General features: G+C 34.7%; 1 protein-coding gene across 4 annotated transcripts in view; it reads left to right on the top strand.

Annotated features, from left to right (window-relative positions):
- Positions 1-16,779, top strand: part of ITCH (itchy E3 ubiquitin protein ligase) — a 49,256-nt gene extending 32,477 nt beyond the window's left edge. For all 4 annotated transcript variants that reach the window (XM_034414025.3, XM_087889223.1, XM_034414027.3 and 1 more), the window contains exons 12-24: positions 341-425; positions 1,125-1,253; positions 2,765-2,837; positions 4,010-4,081; positions 4,267-4,355; positions 5,460-5,619; positions 6,758-6,891; positions 7,673-7,813; positions 8,559-8,679; positions 9,628-9,732; positions 10,955-11,051; positions 13,592-13,664; positions 14,165-16,779. In XM_034414025.3, coding sequence (XP_034269916.1) covers positions 341-425; positions 1,125-1,253; positions 2,765-2,837; positions 4,010-4,081; positions 4,267-4,355; positions 5,460-5,619; positions 6,758-6,891; positions 7,673-7,813; positions 8,559-8,679; positions 9,628-9,732; positions 10,955-11,051; positions 13,592-13,664; positions 14,165-14,264 — 1,379 coding nt within the window. In that variant the 3' untranslated portion in view covers positions 14,265-16,779. The remainder of the gene's footprint in view (positions 1-340; positions 426-1,124; positions 1,254-2,764; positions 2,838-4,009; positions 4,082-4,266; positions 4,356-5,459; positions 5,620-6,757; positions 6,892-7,672; positions 7,814-8,558; positions 8,680-9,627; positions 9,733-10,954; positions 11,052-13,591; positions 13,665-14,164) is intronic.
- The last annotated feature ends 1,045 nt before the right edge of the window (positions 16,780-17,824 follow it).

The raw sequence follows: 17,824 nt of genomic DNA, 5'->3' as shown, positions 1-17,824 counted from the left end.
AGCTGCCAAAATGGATGGTGTGAAAATAAATGCTTTCTCAGTGATAATTTCCATATTTGCAATTCCTTACATCCTCTGAAAGGTTCCATTTGAGCAAGTTCATCTGTTCATTATTTCCCAATGTTCATCTCCTATTATGCATCCTAAGCTTTTCCTTTGAGGCCCTTAACACTGTTTTTTAGGGGAGGGGCATCCAAATTGTTGTAGTGCATAATAGCAATAGCAATAAGTCTTACATAAATTGGGTGAGATATTTTCCATGACCAAACAGACCCACATAAATATTACTTACATATGTCTTACATCAAAACTAACAACGTATTACTGTATTTTCTCTCAGAAAAGAGAACAGACAGCAACGGCAGAGTATATTTTGTCAATCATAATACTCGCATCACACAGTGGGAAGATCCCAGGAGTCAAGGGTAAGATCCAGCACTGTTCAACCATGTTCCAAAGTCTATGCACCTGTGCTCTAGTAATAACTCAAAAATGCATATGCACATTGAGTAGAGTTTTATGATATCACATTTGTCTCTTTGGACCCTCAGTGAAAATCTTACTAAGTTTAAATATTAACATTCGGTTAAGATGCAGTATAATTACATGTGACATACCGAATACTTGCAGCATCAGTGTTTGAAATATGAGCTCAAAGAATGGTGATTATTTCTCATGTCCATTTTGTTGAATATTTAAATGATTAAAAATGAAAAACAACATGAAAGTTAAGGTGTAACAAATGTCCACTACTTTATAAAATATTCAGATGTCATGGCATATTTTTAGTTTAAAAGACCTTTATAAGAAAGAACAGAATGGCAAAGACATACCAGCTGTAAGGAAAATAGTGTTATTTGTTCTCTTTGATAATCTAGTAGATAAGGAAACATTGACATCTGATCACTGAGCAGGAATAGCAGCATTTTTAATATTCTCTTACTAAATGTTTCTGGTTTTTTTCCTTCTAATGGCGCAATCCCTTTGAGTACCAGATAAATAGTAGTGGACAATTAAAGTTCTGCTCAAATAATTGCTAGTTTGGATTTAAGATGCAGATATGATTTGCATAGTCTATCAGTTTTGTAACATGCAGTTCATATCTTTTGTATCTGTTTTTATAGTCAATTAAATGAAAAACCTTTACCAGAGGGCTGGGAAATGAGATTCACTGTGGATGGAATTCCATATTTTGTGGATCACAACAGAAGAACAACAACATATATCGATCCTCGTACTGGAAAGTCTGCTTTGTATGTTTTTTTCCTCCTAAAATATCAATAGTGTTTAGGTAGCCTGTAAAAAGGGACAGGGTTTTACACAACACTGGTTGGGTCATCTTTCATATTAACTAAATTACATTGCTACTTTCTGATAAAATATTATTTGATAACACTGGTTAATATACCAGTCTGAATATTGAACTTTTTCTCTTCTATATACCCTTTATTTTCAAGGCAGGTCGGGTTTATTTTTGCTTTCAGGCAGTTTCTAAACAAAACAAGATAATGCATAAAGGGAATTATTTTTCAGTATTTAATGTGAACACTGTTTAATGTAATGTAAATGCTACACTGCTAAGTCCATTTGAAACTGAAAGTGGGGTGACACTGAACATTAGAGATATCAGCAAATAGATTTTTCTGTCCTTTCACTTTATAATTTGGAATTGTTCGCTTTGTTTTCAGTAAAATTAGAATGAAAAGAAAATTTACCTTTCTTCATCACTTTCTTTCCCTCCACTTTTTCCGATCTTTCCATTTAATTTGCACTAGCTGGGTTGTATGTTAGGAATTAGAGAAAAGGAATGGATGAAGTAGACCAGGGTTTCTCAGTCTTGGCAACTTGTAGATGTGTGGGCTTCAACTCCCAGAATTCTGAGTGATGAAATCCATCCACTGAAATAGACTATCCTTCTCTTTGTTCTGGTTCTGATGCCAGGATGGAAGTCCATCTTTTCTGGGATAAACTGCAATTCCCAAGGATCATCAGCAGTTTTTTTTAAGGTACTATCAGGGAGGAAACCAGATGCCCCTTGACTTCTTTTACAGTTGGGGCAGTAATAAGTCACTCCAAGGTGGACTAAAAAAATCCTTCTATTTCTAAAAAGAAAGTTTATATTTAACACAAGATAGGAAATTGCTGTTTTAAGTAATGATTTTTATGGAGAAATACTTTATTGTGAGGAGGGATTTTTATTTTATTTATTATTTATTATTATTTATTTATTATTTATTTATCAATCACTCAGTCAAATTTATTTGGTGCCTATCTTGCCGTTCAAACTACTCTGAGCAGCTTACATTCAGATAAAACAAACATTCAAAGATTATAAATATATAAATGGATTAAAATTACAAAAATTAAAACAAGCTAAAAAGGGTTTAAGGGGCAGAGATGTTCTCTGTTAGCATACCAACCACCTCTAGCCAGCTTCTCTTTCAGGAAAGAGGTTTTAAGGCTTTTTCTGAAGTCTAAAAGAGAAGCAGCAGACCTTATTTCCTGAGGCAAGATGTTCCAAAGGATAGGAGCCGTAGCAGAAAAGGCTCTTCTGGATCCCACCAAGCCAAAATTCCTTGGCTGATGGGATCCGCAGTAGGCCGTTTCTGCCAGCACCAGTGGGGTGGGCCAATTCCATTGGGGAAAGATGGTATGCATTCTGATAGCATATTTTTCTGTTCAATATTATTCAGTTATTTAGGTAAAATCCTTAACTGAATATACGTTTGTGCTTAATCAGTGTCACCTTGATTTTTGCTTCCAGAGACAACGGACCTCAAATAGCCTATGTTCGTGATTTCAAAGCAAAGGTCCAATATTTCCGATTTTGGTGTCAGGTGAGAGATACCTCCCTTTAGAAATGTAATCATGAAACTCTTGCTATCATCTGCAAAACATTTAACCTTGCCTGAAATCATGCAATTTGTTATGCCATATTGTGATTTGTGTAGGTTAGCACTGGCAGTATCTTTGTTTATAAGGCATGGTTTAGTATTAGTATTCAAAATCATGATAAATCAAATCAGAGCTTATAATTGCCTCTATATGTTCAGAGTAAGAAATATTTATATAATGCTTTCTGATATTATACATCAGGTCCTGCAACTAGGTTTCTATGTCCTGGATTTTCTGAGGCTGATGTGTATTAAACAGCTCCAGAAACATAAGGGTTGAAGAGGAAAAAAGAACAATTGGGTTCCTCTCACTCTGCAGCAATTTTTCTTTTGTCTTGATCTGTAATGCCATGCAGACCCGAAACAAACGAGCCACTTTTTCCTGCCTCACAACATTTGTTGGTGACTCATTAAAGCAGCCTGTTGGTCACTATTAAAACAGCCTAGTTTTTTTCTGGCTTTGTACAGTTGCTATGAAGAGGCATCCATATTTTGGAATGAAATTTGAAATATTCACAGTGCTAATTATTACTGAATTTATGAATACTGTAAACACCAATGTGATTAACATATTTAATTATAAAAATATGTTAATGGAGAAATTACAGAATTGGCATGTCACCTTTTTCCAAAAGTTTACACAGTAATACTTTGTATTCAGATTTCTTGACCATGAAGTTAGCAATGTTTCTTTCTAGTGAGTTCACCATTTGTCCTTTGCATTATGGATTTGCCTTGTTGGAGGGTAACCTTCATGAATGAAGAATACATTTCTTCCGTGACTCTGTAGACCAACTTGTCACATCTTTCCCTGCACGTATGAATTATAATTTTGTTTACAATTAAGATTTTCTTGATTATCAACTTTTTAAATTTTCATATAATATATCCGACATTGCCTGTATCTGTATTTTATCACATGCACTATGTGAGCATAAAATAAATGCTAGAAGCTTTCTTATTTTGTAACAAGAAAATTGCTGGGTATGAGCATAAAGTGCCTCTTATTCAGGATAAGTAATTAATTTGTTCACAGTTCCTGCTGAGAGTGCAATATGTTTGTAATTATGATTATCTAATATGTTTGTTTTTCAAATGTATTTCTTACATTTCAGCAATTGTCTATGCCCCAGCATATAAAAATAACAGTGAGCAGGAAAACACTGTTTGAAGATTCATTTCAGCAGGTAAATGAGCAGAAATTTTTGAAACTAAGAAATTTTTTTTTCTAAAAAAAAATTATTAAAATTATTTGATCAGCATTTTTTCCTAATTTCAACTTGTGTCTCTGCCTTAATGTGCTTTAATCTGAATAGCTATGTGAATAACTATTAACATTCTAAGTAACATTTGATTTTTTCCCCCTGTGAAGATAATGAGTCTTAGTGCCGTGGACCTACGAAGACGCTTGTGGGTCATTTTCCCAGGAGAAGAAGGCTTAGATTATGGAGGTGTTGCACGGTAGGTATGACTTAATTCATAAAACTCATAAAACTGTAAAATTTTGCTATAGAAAGTTGCTTAAGAAATTTGAGGTTTTTCTTTTTTCATTATTGCCCCATTATGTTAAAAGGCTTTTTAAAATGCCCTCTGTAAAATATATACTATATAATATAAGTAAAGTATATACTGTGAGGTTCAAATTTAGTTATATTTTCTGTAAACTCACAAAAAACAGAGATTTAGAATTATAATCACTAAATCTTCACTTTTGAATTCTGTGCTAAAATATGATGATCTTTGGATCCAATTCAGCATTTGATCTTTTAGAAATTTGAGAACAGTTGGAATTGTTGCTAATTTAAGAAGCTACTAGCATGCAGAAATTTATTTCAGTGCAGTATTAATCCATAGTTCCATTTGTACAGCACATTCAGTCATCCTTGCCTACTCTTCAGATCATCAAATATTTCTTGTAAAGAGACTTCTAGAGAGGCTCTGGAGGATGGGGACAGCAAAAAATGTCACTTCCTGTCCAACCGGAAGTTGGGAAATGGGCCATTTCTGGCCTTCGGGGGGGGGGAGGCCATTTTTGCCCTCCCTAGATTCATAGAGAGGCTCTGGAGCCAGGGAGAGAGAAAAATGGGCCTTCCCCAACCCCCCCCCCAGTCCCTCCAGAGGCAGGAAACAGCCTGTTTCCCTACTTCTGGTGGGCCCAGAAGGCCCGAAAATCAGCTCGCGTGCGCACGTGTAGCCATAGGTTTGCCATCACGGCTCTAGGCTGATTTCTCTTTTGACTCCTCCCCTAGGTTCTGCTGTTCCTTCTCTTACAAATTTCATCCAAAAGATGAACATTGTAAATTACTTGTTATTGATGCCTGAATTGCAGTTAGATATCACTGAATAACTCTAAAGTTTCTTTGTTATGAACTTGTCTAGCAGATGCGAGATTTGTTGAAACTCATAGCATAGATGCAAAAATAAAGGCATATGCAAGCTTGTTAGTGTTTTTAGGTATTAACACCAAAGAAATGTATACACAACTGTCTAAATTTTATGTTTGTTGTGTGTGTGCATGTGGTTTTTTTTTGTGGTGTTGACTGTGAGTTCTTTATGTGGTTTCAGGGAATGGTTCTTTCTATTGTCGCATGAAGTGCTGAATCCAATGTATTGCCTGTTTGAATATGCAGGGAAGGATAACTACTGCCTACAGATAAACCCAGCTTCTTACATCAATCCAGATCATCTGAAATACTTCCGCTTTATTGGTAGATTTATTGCTATGGTGAGTTCAGTGCATGAAATAATACTCATAACACGTTTAAGATATTATAAAAACCATATAGCAAAACTGATAATGGTTAATTCTAGAAGATGAGACTCTCTTTCCATTTTCTTATTTTTAAAATAGGCCACAGACCTTATGTAAATATGTAATTGGATACAGGAAAACCAAATTGATAACCTTGACAGCAATGATGTTTCTTGTGTTCCATTCAGTGTTTTATATTTGAAAGCTTAATATATTTAAAAGCCTGCTTTTAACTTTGCTATTCCTTTTAATACCTGGTAATACCTTGCTATTCCTTTTAATACCTTTTAATACCTTGATAAAAAAATCTATCGCATACCTTGGATAACAGTGCTATTAGAATAATCAATTTTTTCTGAATTTACTCTGAAATGTTCTAAAAAAAACCTTGAGATTATTATAGGCTGTCATATGCTTTGTTAAAATAGGCTATATGTTTTTGTTGCATCTACATGAAATTGTAGAGATGTTTTCAGTACTTAAATCTAAATTATATTGACTTGCATGTTCTAATAACTGACAAAAGTTAAATTATTCAGCATTGTTCACTGGGTTAAATAACCATGGGCTGATTATAGAACAGATCACAAACTACCGTACCTATGTACAAGTTCCAAATCACGTTACAGCAGAAGAACAAAGTCAACCAGTTTCCACAATATGACCTTGTGCTTTTAGCCTTCATTTTCATACAGACTCTCTCTGACATCTTTAAAATCATTGATTGGAAAACAGAGGAATTATTCAGTGAGATAGTTGTTAAGGTGAACATGAAAAATATTGCCAATGAGGAGGGAAAAACAAAAGAAAAAATTGAGACAATAATTGTAGCATATATTCCATTGTGAGGATTCTAACCTGGCTCAAGGTTGACTCAGCCTTCCATCCTTCTGAGGTGGGTAAAATGAGGACCCAGATTGTTGGGGGCAATATGCTGACTCTGTAAACAGTTTAGAGAGGGCTGTAAAGCACTGTGAAGCAGTATATAAATCTAAGTGGTATTACTATTGCTATTCCTTTCATGAAATTTTCTTTCAAAAGATTAAGAGTAGCATAGGCTTCAAAACAGATATGCTAATGTAAGATAAGTAATACTTTCTATCCTTTTCAGGCATTGTTCCATGGAAAATTTATAGACACAGGTTTCTCCCAACCTTTCTACAAACGTATCCTTAATAAACCAGTTGGATTAAAAGACTTGGAATCTGTAGATCCTGAGTTCTATAATTCCCTGATCTGGGTTAAGTGAGTTTCTTATTTCCACTTTTTGAATATTAACTTTATGCAAATAAATGTCTACATATTTAACCAAATTAGTAAATATTTAACACTTACCAAAAACTTGTTCTGCTATTCACATTTGAATGTATATTTTAATAGAAATATTTAATTCGTTTATTCAATTTATGTAGCCACCCATCTCATGTGTGACTCTAGGTGGCTCACTAGCTACATACCTCCATAGGATTCCCAGGCCTGATAATAGAACCGTGTCTTTGGGATCCTCCGAAAGGCCAATAATATTTCATGAAGTTCAGATATTTAGACTGATACTTCTAATTTTGATAGCCTGTAGATTTTAAATCAGGCGATAAGTTGTGATAAAACAGGATACGCCACTCTGTGCCAAATAAACCCTCAACATTCTTTGGTGGGAAGGGGGGCTCTATGCCAACATCAAAATGTATAATTGATTTTCATTGGCATGTTGTTTCATATTTTGAAAGATGTAGGGGTTAGATGCATTGACTCTCCATTGGGCTCAACACAACTAGTTTGTATTTTTTTAAACTTAATATCGTCAAAATGTTGACTACATTAATTGTTGTGCATTGTGCCAGTCTCATTTCACTGGTAATCTTCAGCGAATAATATAAAAAGGAAGCATGACTCACAGCTTCAGAAAAAGATTGCTGAATTTAAAGCTATGAATTTTAGTCCTAAGCATGATATGTTTATTGTCAGAGTATCCATTGTAAAAAAATATTTTAGTAATTAATCACACCACATGGTATTGATTTTGTAGGGAAAACAATATTGAAGAATGCGGCCTAGAAATGTATTTCTCAGTTGATAAAGAAATTCTAGGTGAAATAAAGAGCCATGACTTGAAACCCAATGGTAGCAACGTCCTTGTTACTGAAGAAAACAAAGAAGAATATATTAAGTAAGTTCAAAATTATTTTTAAGTATTTTTAACCATAATTTTTATTGGATTCAAGTTGCTATTCTCTGATTAAGTCTCTTTTCATTTATGCATACAACTTGGACAGAGTAGAAGTACTGCTGGAGGGGACGATATTTTTTTCATCAATTTCATTTTTCTCTTTCATGCTATTCTGCAGAGTTGCTATGGGGAACGTCTGTCTTTAAACTACAACTTCCATCAACCATTACTATTGGCCATGCTATCTGGGATTGTGGAACTGTAATTGACTATTTCTAGAGCACCACAAGTTTCCAACTCTTGTTTCACAGCCCTGATGAGCTAATATATGAGAGAAAATGAGACACATTCCCTGCATTTTTGGATTACATTTCAATATGTGTCCAAGGGCCACGTATGTAATACAGTTTGCCCATGTGTGCCTTAATCTTTTCCATAATCCCAGAAAAAATTCCTTGTCCAAATTGCAGTTCACTAGAACTGTATACAGTAATTGAATATTACAGACTATCTGTCCTGGTTGAAGCGCACAAGGCTGGAAGTTAATAATGTTCTTTTGCCATGGTGGTAACACTTCAGCTACATGTTCTGCAAGATTCTATATTCCTTTGTTCTTGTGTGCTATCTTTTCAAACTGTGAATGACTTCAAATTCCTACAATTGTTCATCATTTAATTAATATTATAATTCATCTGAATCAAGGTGCATTGGCTGTTGTCACATGAGTGTACATTTTCTTTTCAAGGCTGGTAGCAGAATGGAGGCTTTCCCGGGGTGTAGAAGAGCAGACGCAAGCTTTCTTTGAAGGATTCAATGAGATTCTATCACAGCAGTACTTACAGTACTTTGATGCCAAAGAGCTGGAGGTAGACCTGTAAACCTGCAATTTAGACAAAAACCGGGACTGATAACTTGAGGGACGGTTTATTTATTTATTAAATTTATATGCCACCCATCTCACTATCCAAAGTGACTCTGGACAGTTACTGTTAAAGGCTACTGTACCTTAATCTCTGCGCTACCAAATTTTAGCAAAAGTTTTAGTTTCCCATGTTACTGCTGGAATGGGGAGAGTTTTGGATCACTATTGCAATTAGTAACATGTCAATTTTAACCAGGCAAGCTGCAGATTAATTTTAGGACACTTCCACACTGCCATCCCTTTTACTCTCCCATCTGTCAAAAGCAGTTGGAAGCTAATCCAGCATCCTTGAAAAGGATACAATCTCCCCTGTTTACCAGCTATACAGTGTAAAAATAGCCTTCAAAAGTTTCTTCTGATTTCCTCCTCACATCCATTGTTTCATTTTGTATTGTATGGCTGGCTGCCTGGTACTTTCCTAAATAAATAGAGTGTCTGAAAAGCCATTAAGGTAGAAGGTGTTTTGGGGGTTTTTGCATGTTTGCAATTTAAGTACTGTAATAGCAAATTGGATAGACCTTTATTAGCTGACAGTTAGAGGGAAAAGGAAAAGACTGAGTTAAACTGAGACAGGGCAATGCAGAAATCGTCATCATTGAGAAATTTGCCTTGCGTCTAAGTCTAAGCTATCCGGACCTTCCCCATTTTAAGTTACGATTAATATTAAAAGTCACTTGGAATGAACTGCAGCAGAGCTGGAAATAAATTGTATAAGATTTGATAAACAGCACAAAACCCTTCGTTTTGCAGCCTTTTTTTATTTGCGAAGAGTTGTATTCAGTACTTCACCATGGCTTCCCTTGCATTGCAAATCATGGCAAATAAATACTGTATATTAATCAGGCCTTCACTTGTGTTGTTTCTCCAACCTCTTCCCTCCCCTCCCCCCCAGGTGCTTTTATGTGGAATGCAAGAAATTGACCTGACTGATTGGCAAAGACATACAATCTACCGGCATTATACCAGGACAAGCAAACAAATAGTGTGGTTTTGGCAGGTTTGTAACACTTAAATAACATTATTTATCTGTCTGTCTGTCTGTCTATCTATCTATCTATCATCTAACTCAGGGCTGTCAAACTCCTGGCCCACAGGCTGGCTGCCTCACACGCTGGCCACACCCAGTTTAGCGAAGGGGGGGGAAGTCCTGATATATCACATGACTCTGCCGTGACGATGTTTGACGCCCCTGAGCTAACTACATCCATCCATCCATCCATCCATCCATCCATCTATCTATCTATCATCTCTATCCTGCTTTATTATTTTTGTAAATCACTCATGGTGGTAGATATTCCTAATACTTCCTCCTCTTCCTATTTTCCCAATAACCCTATGAGGTGTTCATTCCTAAGGCGGGACTAGAACTCAGTTTTTCACGTGGTAATTTTACTGATGATTAAACTGAGGAAGTAAAATCCACTTCAAATGTTTAAATAATATTCCTCTTAAGTTAAATTAATTGTCTTCACTATTTCCAGATATGAAGCCAAGTTTGTCTTTTGAAACAAGAATACTTTTTAATATTCTTTTATTATGTCATAAATTTAAGATTATATTTGTTGTCTGAACATCAGGTAATGTATTTATTCAGGCAAATATTTCAGTAAATTGTCTTGGGGTCTAATAATTTTGCTGTTTCTTTTCATAATGTTCCATTACAAACAAGCTAAAATACCAAGGTGAAAATTTATTGTGTACATTTTATCTCTTTTTGAATGTGCATTAGTTGTTAATAGTTGACAGATGCATCATTTTTATCTAACTAAAAATACAGTATTTTCTTTTTCTAAAAAATTGGATTTTTATACCTTTTTGCATCAGTCTTGATTTCTGACAATTACATACATAAGTCCTTGCAGTATTTTTGAGAAGTGGTTTACCACTGCTGCCTTCTTAACGCTAAGTGAGAATGACTGGCCCAAAGTCACCCAGCTGGCTTCATTCCTAGGGCAGAACTAGAACTCACGGACTCCTAGTTTTTAGCCCAGTGCCTTTAAGTGCTACTCCTAATTGGGTCTCAAATTTTAGACCATAATGAAATTATATAAATATTTAATATTTCCATGTAAACATTTCAGCTTGTAAAAAGGCTGCAAATGTATTAAAAATAATTATTGATTTAAGAGTTATTTTGATATATTCAGCTATGGCTGTGAACACTTTGTGAATTGGCAGCAGATACCGCAAATTGTTTTAAATGATCTATTTTATTTCAGTTTGTAAAAGAAATAGATAATGAGAAGAGAATGAGATTACTACAGTTTGTTACTGGAACATGCCGATTGCCAGTTGGAGGATTTTCTGACCTCATGGGTAAGCACAATTATGTGAGCTGGATTAGCATGGTTTGATATTGTTTGGGCATAAACTCAAGTCATTGGGCATTCATACATGAATTTGGAAAGGTTAACATCTGTTTACCAGCCTTTTCCTTTTCACAGATAATAGCTTAACTAATTATCTTTGACAAGAAATGAGTTTCCAAATATAACCAATTTTAAAGTAGGATACATTGCACATGGATAATAGAGGTGTGAATGAAGTGAAAAATGTTTTGCTTCAATTCAAATATTGCATACTGAAAATTCTGTTTCATATTGGCCACAAGAAGGATAAAATAAAATCCAAAATGATTCTGGGTTCAGATAAACCAAACCCTGAAACAATTGTGGATATTCTGACTATATAAAACAGTGGGATTCAGCCTTGGAACAATCTTCTTTGCAGCTATCCAGATGACTATTAAATTAGAGCAATAAGTTTTCTGTATTTATTGGCCACTTTAAACAGTAGCTAACATGCTGTCTTGTCAGTGGGAACTTCCCTCCATGGTCATTTTGGCTTGGGCCGTAGATGAGACTGGACAGCTGCCTGCCACAGCAACAACTGCTTGTATTATCAACCAGGCTATTTTTATACACAAATTTAGCCCTGTTTCAGAAGAGTGCTAGATCTGTTTTGAGAAATAGCCTGACTGATTACAAGGCTGGTGCATTTGAGTATCTGTAGTCTGTCAATTGGGCAAATTATCAATCCCACATTAAGGAAGCTACACACATTAATTCATACATATGAAGTTCAGCTTCCCCACACAAATCTTTATAAAACCACCCATCTGGCCCAGACAGAAATTGGATACTCCATTCGCAAAAAGCAACCTCCAGCTAAAATAGAACACGAAGTATTTTTTAATATATATATAAACCACATTCTGGATTCTGTCCAGGGCAAAACATCTAAAATGCATATCATTCTATGCAAAGAATGGGTTATGGCAAGAATATTGTGCACATCTTCAAAAGGTAGGTTTCACAATATTGTTGAACAATGGCATATCTTACTTTAATGGGGAAAGTATTTTTATCTTACTTGAGCTTCTTAAGGATTGATTCTAAGGATGGTTATTTTTACGCCTTGATAATTCTGGCAGCTTATAGATAATTTCTGTCTCTTCCTCTTGTGTTATTGCAAAAGAAAGGTTGGGATTTCTCTAGAACATAATGCTGAGTATTGTAGAAGAAATAGGAATAGTAAAAAATAGATACACTGCCTTATTCTGTATCTTTGCATCATTTCACTCCCTGTTGGCAGTAAAATAACTCTGAATCAAATCCCATTTCTTCAGCATTTTGAAGAAACATACTTCCTTCAAGTACATACCTCTGCACTATTATAGGTATGGTCATTTATGGTGCAGAATGAATCACTTTAGAAATGTTAGAAGATTCTGCTGATCTATTGTGGCTGTGCAGTGCTTCTAAAAATCCAGAAACATGAATGCAACATCTGTCTGTGGCTTATTAAAGCATCCAAAATTGTTTCTGAATCCCAACTGTTGCACATTTTATGGCCCATATTATTTTATAATTAAACTGACTTTTATCATAACTAATGATAAACTATTTCCTTATGCAACTCAAAATAATATTTGGTTAGCTAGCCTAATGATATATTTTTCCACCTCAGTTAGACTTCAGAAGAAGGTATGTTCTACCTTTGTTCTTTACAAACAAACTTCTGCAAAGTCTTTGTATGAGAGATCTGGTACTCTCATGCAGGCACAGTATGCAAAGTTACAATTAAGCGAACTCCATATGTGAAGGACGTGGCCTTGGTATGAAAAAGCCAAAAGGGACTTTAAGAAGTTATTTCATAGTCCAAACACGGAGGAAAAACATGAGAAAGAAACTTAGAATAAGTCACTTTGATTAGGAGGGAGAAAACTTTAAAAAAACTCAAGTTCATCTTGTGGGGAGGGGCTGATGTTCAAAAAAAATGGCACTATCACAAAGAAGGCCTGCCTGTGATCCCCAATGTTTCTACTTCTTGAGGACCTTGAACAGGCATTCACTTGATGATCTGATAAAAATGAGCAAAAACATTTTGGAGAAGCAGTCCCTAAATTCAAGTTTGAAGATACACTTCAGTGGTAGGCTTGACTACCAATAGTCTGCCTGTTGCATTCTTACCAGTTGCAGCTTCTGAGTCATCTTTAGATAATGTGTGTTACAGTAGTTGAACTGCATGCTGGTAGATATGGGTCACCATCACCAAGACTCCTTGGTTTTGTGGAACCGGAAATGAATTTCAGGTGCTATGCAAGTCAACACAAATGGAAGAACTTTACATGGCGTTGTTTTTAATACATTGTCCCTGATGGCACTGCTATTTATCAGAAATTAATATGACTACAACTTACCGTAATAGTGACACAAACACAAAAGATCTTACTACTTACTTCTTAACAAAAATATCTGCTCCTCAGCAGGTTTGATTTTCACTGTATTTACTTAATACAACTTAATTTATCTCATACCTTAATTTTTTAAAATATATATATATATATATTTTAGGGAGTAATGGACCTCAAAAATTCTGCATTGAAAAAGTTGGTAAAGAAAACTGGTTGCCTAGAAGCCATACATGGTAAGTAATAAGATGATTTAGGTTATTGTTCATTCTGTAACAATTAGGGCTACTTTTATATTTTTTGTAAATAAATAGCTAAAATGTTTTAAAATCATACAGAAAGTTGAATGCCATTGTGGTACTGGCCCACAATATATTTTTTTCTTTTAGAAATAGGGATGTAAAAGTTGTTAGATAATTACACTAAGACTTTCCCTCTCGTCTACTCAGAAGCAGATCTGTTTTACATAGCATATCATGGTATCATTCAAATCTCAAATATTCTGTAAAAGTTAATTATATTATAGGTAGTTCATATGGTACATAGTTAAGAAATAGACTGAAGTGAATTAATGCACAATGTAGACATCTGAAAATGCATATTATTCTCCAGAGTGTGTTGCTGTAACTCAACATCAAGGCAGAGAAAATCATTTGTAGAGTTGGATGCTTTTATTTTTCTTCTGCATCATTTTGTTCAAAAGTTCAGTGTTATTATGCTTGCTGCTTCTTTTCAGTTTCAATCGCTTGGATTTGCCACCATACAAGAGTTATGAACAGCTAAAGGAAAAGTTATTATTTGCAATTGAAGAAACGGAAGGATTTGGACAAGAGTAACTTTTTGTGGAATTTGGATCAGAAGAACATAAATTCATATAGGGTGTGAGTTCTTCACTGCCTCTGCTAGTTGCACTTCTTACTGTAAACAGGACTTGATCTTCATTTATTTAAACAAATGTTAGTATGTAAGTAAATGAATGTTGCTCTGTCATTTTATCCTTCTATTTTTAGATTTCTTCCAAGTCCGTTACAGAAATCCAAAATGATAAACTATAAATGAAATCTTCCTTGACCAGAGGTTGTTATACTTCTGGAGCTATGTCTTGCATCATGTTCATTAACTGGAGTGCATTTTCTTTTCTCTTTTCTCTTTTCTTTTTTCTCTTTTCTTTCCTTTCTTCTCTTTTCTTTTTCTAAAATAACTCCTTTCTCTTCCTGTTTTAGTAGCAAAGTATTGCTGCTGAAGAACTGGGAAGTCCACTCGTAGCTGTAGCATTGCAGCAGGCTTTTTCTAACAGCACTTGCTTGCATTCAGACTCTGGGGGTGCTAAACGCATTTCCATGGCTTGCATTATGTGTTCTTTACCCACTTGAGGCTTGACTGTTTCCACTCTCCCAAAACATATCCCAAAGCCATCTCTGTTCAAACAGAGTAAAGGGATATGTAGACCTTAATGCACGTATCCATAGCATAGCACTTTTATTTATTTTTACCACTATGATCTCATTCCTCAGGTTATTCCTCCATCTGAAGGTGCCTCTTCAAATTTGCAGGAATTTTAACCCATTTTCAGCTAAGTGTGTACTTAGTTTTGATGATGGTACTTTAATAGTAAATTTGAAAGATAATTCTTTCAGGTGGAAACAACTGGAAATTATTTCCAGTCCTCTTTGTAGCTTGAGTTTAAAACTATACAAATGGCCATTAACTGTCAATTCTAGATCATCTCTAGATGCGGGAGCATTGCTTCCTATTTCCCAGTAGTGGTCTAACCATTGCAACAAAACTGCCTCATGAATATATCTGAACATGCAATCCTATGCATGTGTATTTGTAACTAAATCTTATTGAACAGAGTGAAACTTACTTCTGAATAAACAGGCATAGAATTCTGTTGGTAAGAAACTGAGGCACAAAAATTACATTCCTGCATACTTCCGATACTATTTTAAATAATTCATTAACTTTTTTTAGAGGGTGGAAAGTATGTGTTGTTATGATTTAGACTGTTGATCAGCTCTTATTAACAACTTAGACAGCACTTGGTTTTAAATCTAATTTCAATTTCAATTATTATATTTTTATAATGTCCATTAAAGCTGACAATAGTAGTTAAACTATACTCCCAAGTTTTTAACAAAAGCACTTAGTTCTTTTGCCCAGTTTTGCTACCTTGCATCTTTTCCTCCAAGTTGTTAAAATTCTGTGTTCTGCATGCTGCTCCGGAACTCAGTAGAAGAGGTGGTGACATTTTCAGAAATCAGTAATGCATGTTGATAGTTACATACTTGTATTGTCCTACTGCGTGAGAAGAGCAGAATCCTTTGAGAACTAGCTAGCATAGTCAAAGATCAAACCAATTGGCCAGTAAGACAAGTGTTACATATCTACCCATCCAGACTCTAAGAATGAATTAATTCAGGGCTATTGAACGCTTATGGGCTTAACCATTTTTATAACTGACTTTTTTTAGAATTCTCCTTTGAAACAATATAAATAGCCCATTGTTCTTCCATTTTTGTTTCTGAGAATTATGAAAATAATGTAATTTTCCTCCCCTTCAGTGTACATTTAAAGGAATGTACACAGAATTTTTTCTTACACAAATGATCTACTTCTTGGATGGAGAAGGTCATATATTGATTCTGGAGAGAGATCTGTCTGTGGCACTTACCAGAATATCTGAAGTATATATTAAAAATCTAGATTTTGGAGGAGAAAAAGCCTTAGAATTCTCTGCTTATTTGTTTTAATAACATTTAATTATTGAACATTTACAATTCAGAAATAAAATTGAGGTAACAAATAAGTATGGAATATAGTTGATGCTCTACACAATGTTACATTATTCATCTAGTGACCTAGAAATATTGTTAATGTATAAATATACAAAAGGCTTTCTGCCCTATATTTTTAAAATAAAGAATAGCTCTAATTAAAATAGCTGAGGCCCTAGTTCTATAGGGCATGGCTATTTAATATTTTTATGGCTCAGATGATTAGTTCAGGAAAAAGCAAATGCTTGTATATATTTTTGCAGTCTGGAAAAGTGTAGCTTATCAAACTTTTAATTTAAATAGCTTTTTGTTTGTCTTTACTGCTGCATTACAGGGGAAGTGGGGGCTGGATATCCCAAGCACAAAAAAAGTATTTTAAACAGTCAAACCAAGAATATTTAACAAACGGAGTCTTGACCATGAAGTATTTGTTAAAACATTTATTGTAAGCATTGTGTTAGCAATATTTCTAAAATCAGAATGAAAAGTCAGTTTTAAGGTCCCTTTGCATTGTAATTTCTAAATTTTGTTCTTATGCCTTGTTATGTTGCAATAATAAAAGTCATTTGAGCAATTTATATCTCTTTTCATTGTGGGAACCTGAAGGCATGTGGAAGTTTGGTACCGTTGCTGGGTGGAATGGCTTGAACTGTTGCAATATTTTTTTCTGCAAAGAGTAGGATTTGTTCATCATAAATTCAAAAGTATATGTGGACAGCAGTAAACAGTTCTTCCACATGAATACCAGAACATAGCAATATCTCCAGAAACATTAGTTGTAAAAATTAATTTCTATTATATATATTTCAGTCTGAATATTCTTTAGGCCTTAATGAAAGGTCATGACAGGATACATGAAATGTATATTTCCAATTTTTACTGGGTGAAATTTCATCAATTATGTTCATTGTGATGTTTACCAGATCACATTAACACATTCTCCACCAGAATTCAAACTGAAGTTGAAGATTAAATTTAATCCATTTAGTATCTTCAGCTCTTATTGTGAGAGGAAACTGTCGCACATTTCTTTCCCAGAATCACAAGAGAGATCAGAAGCACTGGATTGTAAAAAGCCCATTGTTAAATTGTTGTCAAAGTATACATTCAGATACTCAGGTAATTGTAACAATGAAAATTGCTCAAGAAGTTAAACTTCTATAAAGGTTTTAAAAAGTTTATGGTCACATTTCTTGCATGTTGTGACTTTCTCCCGAAAATTTCTCTACTGTTCAAAAAGTGACAAATGAGTACATTCAGGAGAGTGCTGGAAACCAAATACTAAAAGGAGTGGTTAAAGGATCTGTGCATATTCAGTATATGTAAAAGATGAGTGACAGGAGACATGAAGCTGTGAGTTCTTCACCAGAGATCTTCAAGAAAATATAGAATAGGTGGTATCTGGCAACAGTAGCAATTTGTGAGAGGGATCAAAGTGTCCTTGTAGACTACCATTTAAGTATGAACCAGCAGTTTGCTGGAGCTGTCAAAAAAGCTAATGCAGTCTTAGGTTGCATCAACAGAGTTAGTTTAAAGATCACAAGTGATAATACCACTTTTATACTGCACTGGCAAGGCCGTACTTGGAATACTGCATCCAGTTCTGGTCACCATGATAG

Source organism: Pantherophis guttatus, chromosome 3, assembly GCF_059756535.1.
Source record: "Pantherophis guttatus breed Tessera chromosome 3, ASM5975653v1, whole genome shotgun sequence".
In the NCBI taxonomy this organism is placed as follows: Eukaryota; Metazoa; Chordata; class Lepidosauria; order Squamata; family Colubridae; genus Pantherophis; species Pantherophis guttatus.
The sequence above is the reverse complement of the archived record's forward strand: the minus strand, read 5'-3'. Positions and strand labels throughout refer to the sequence as shown.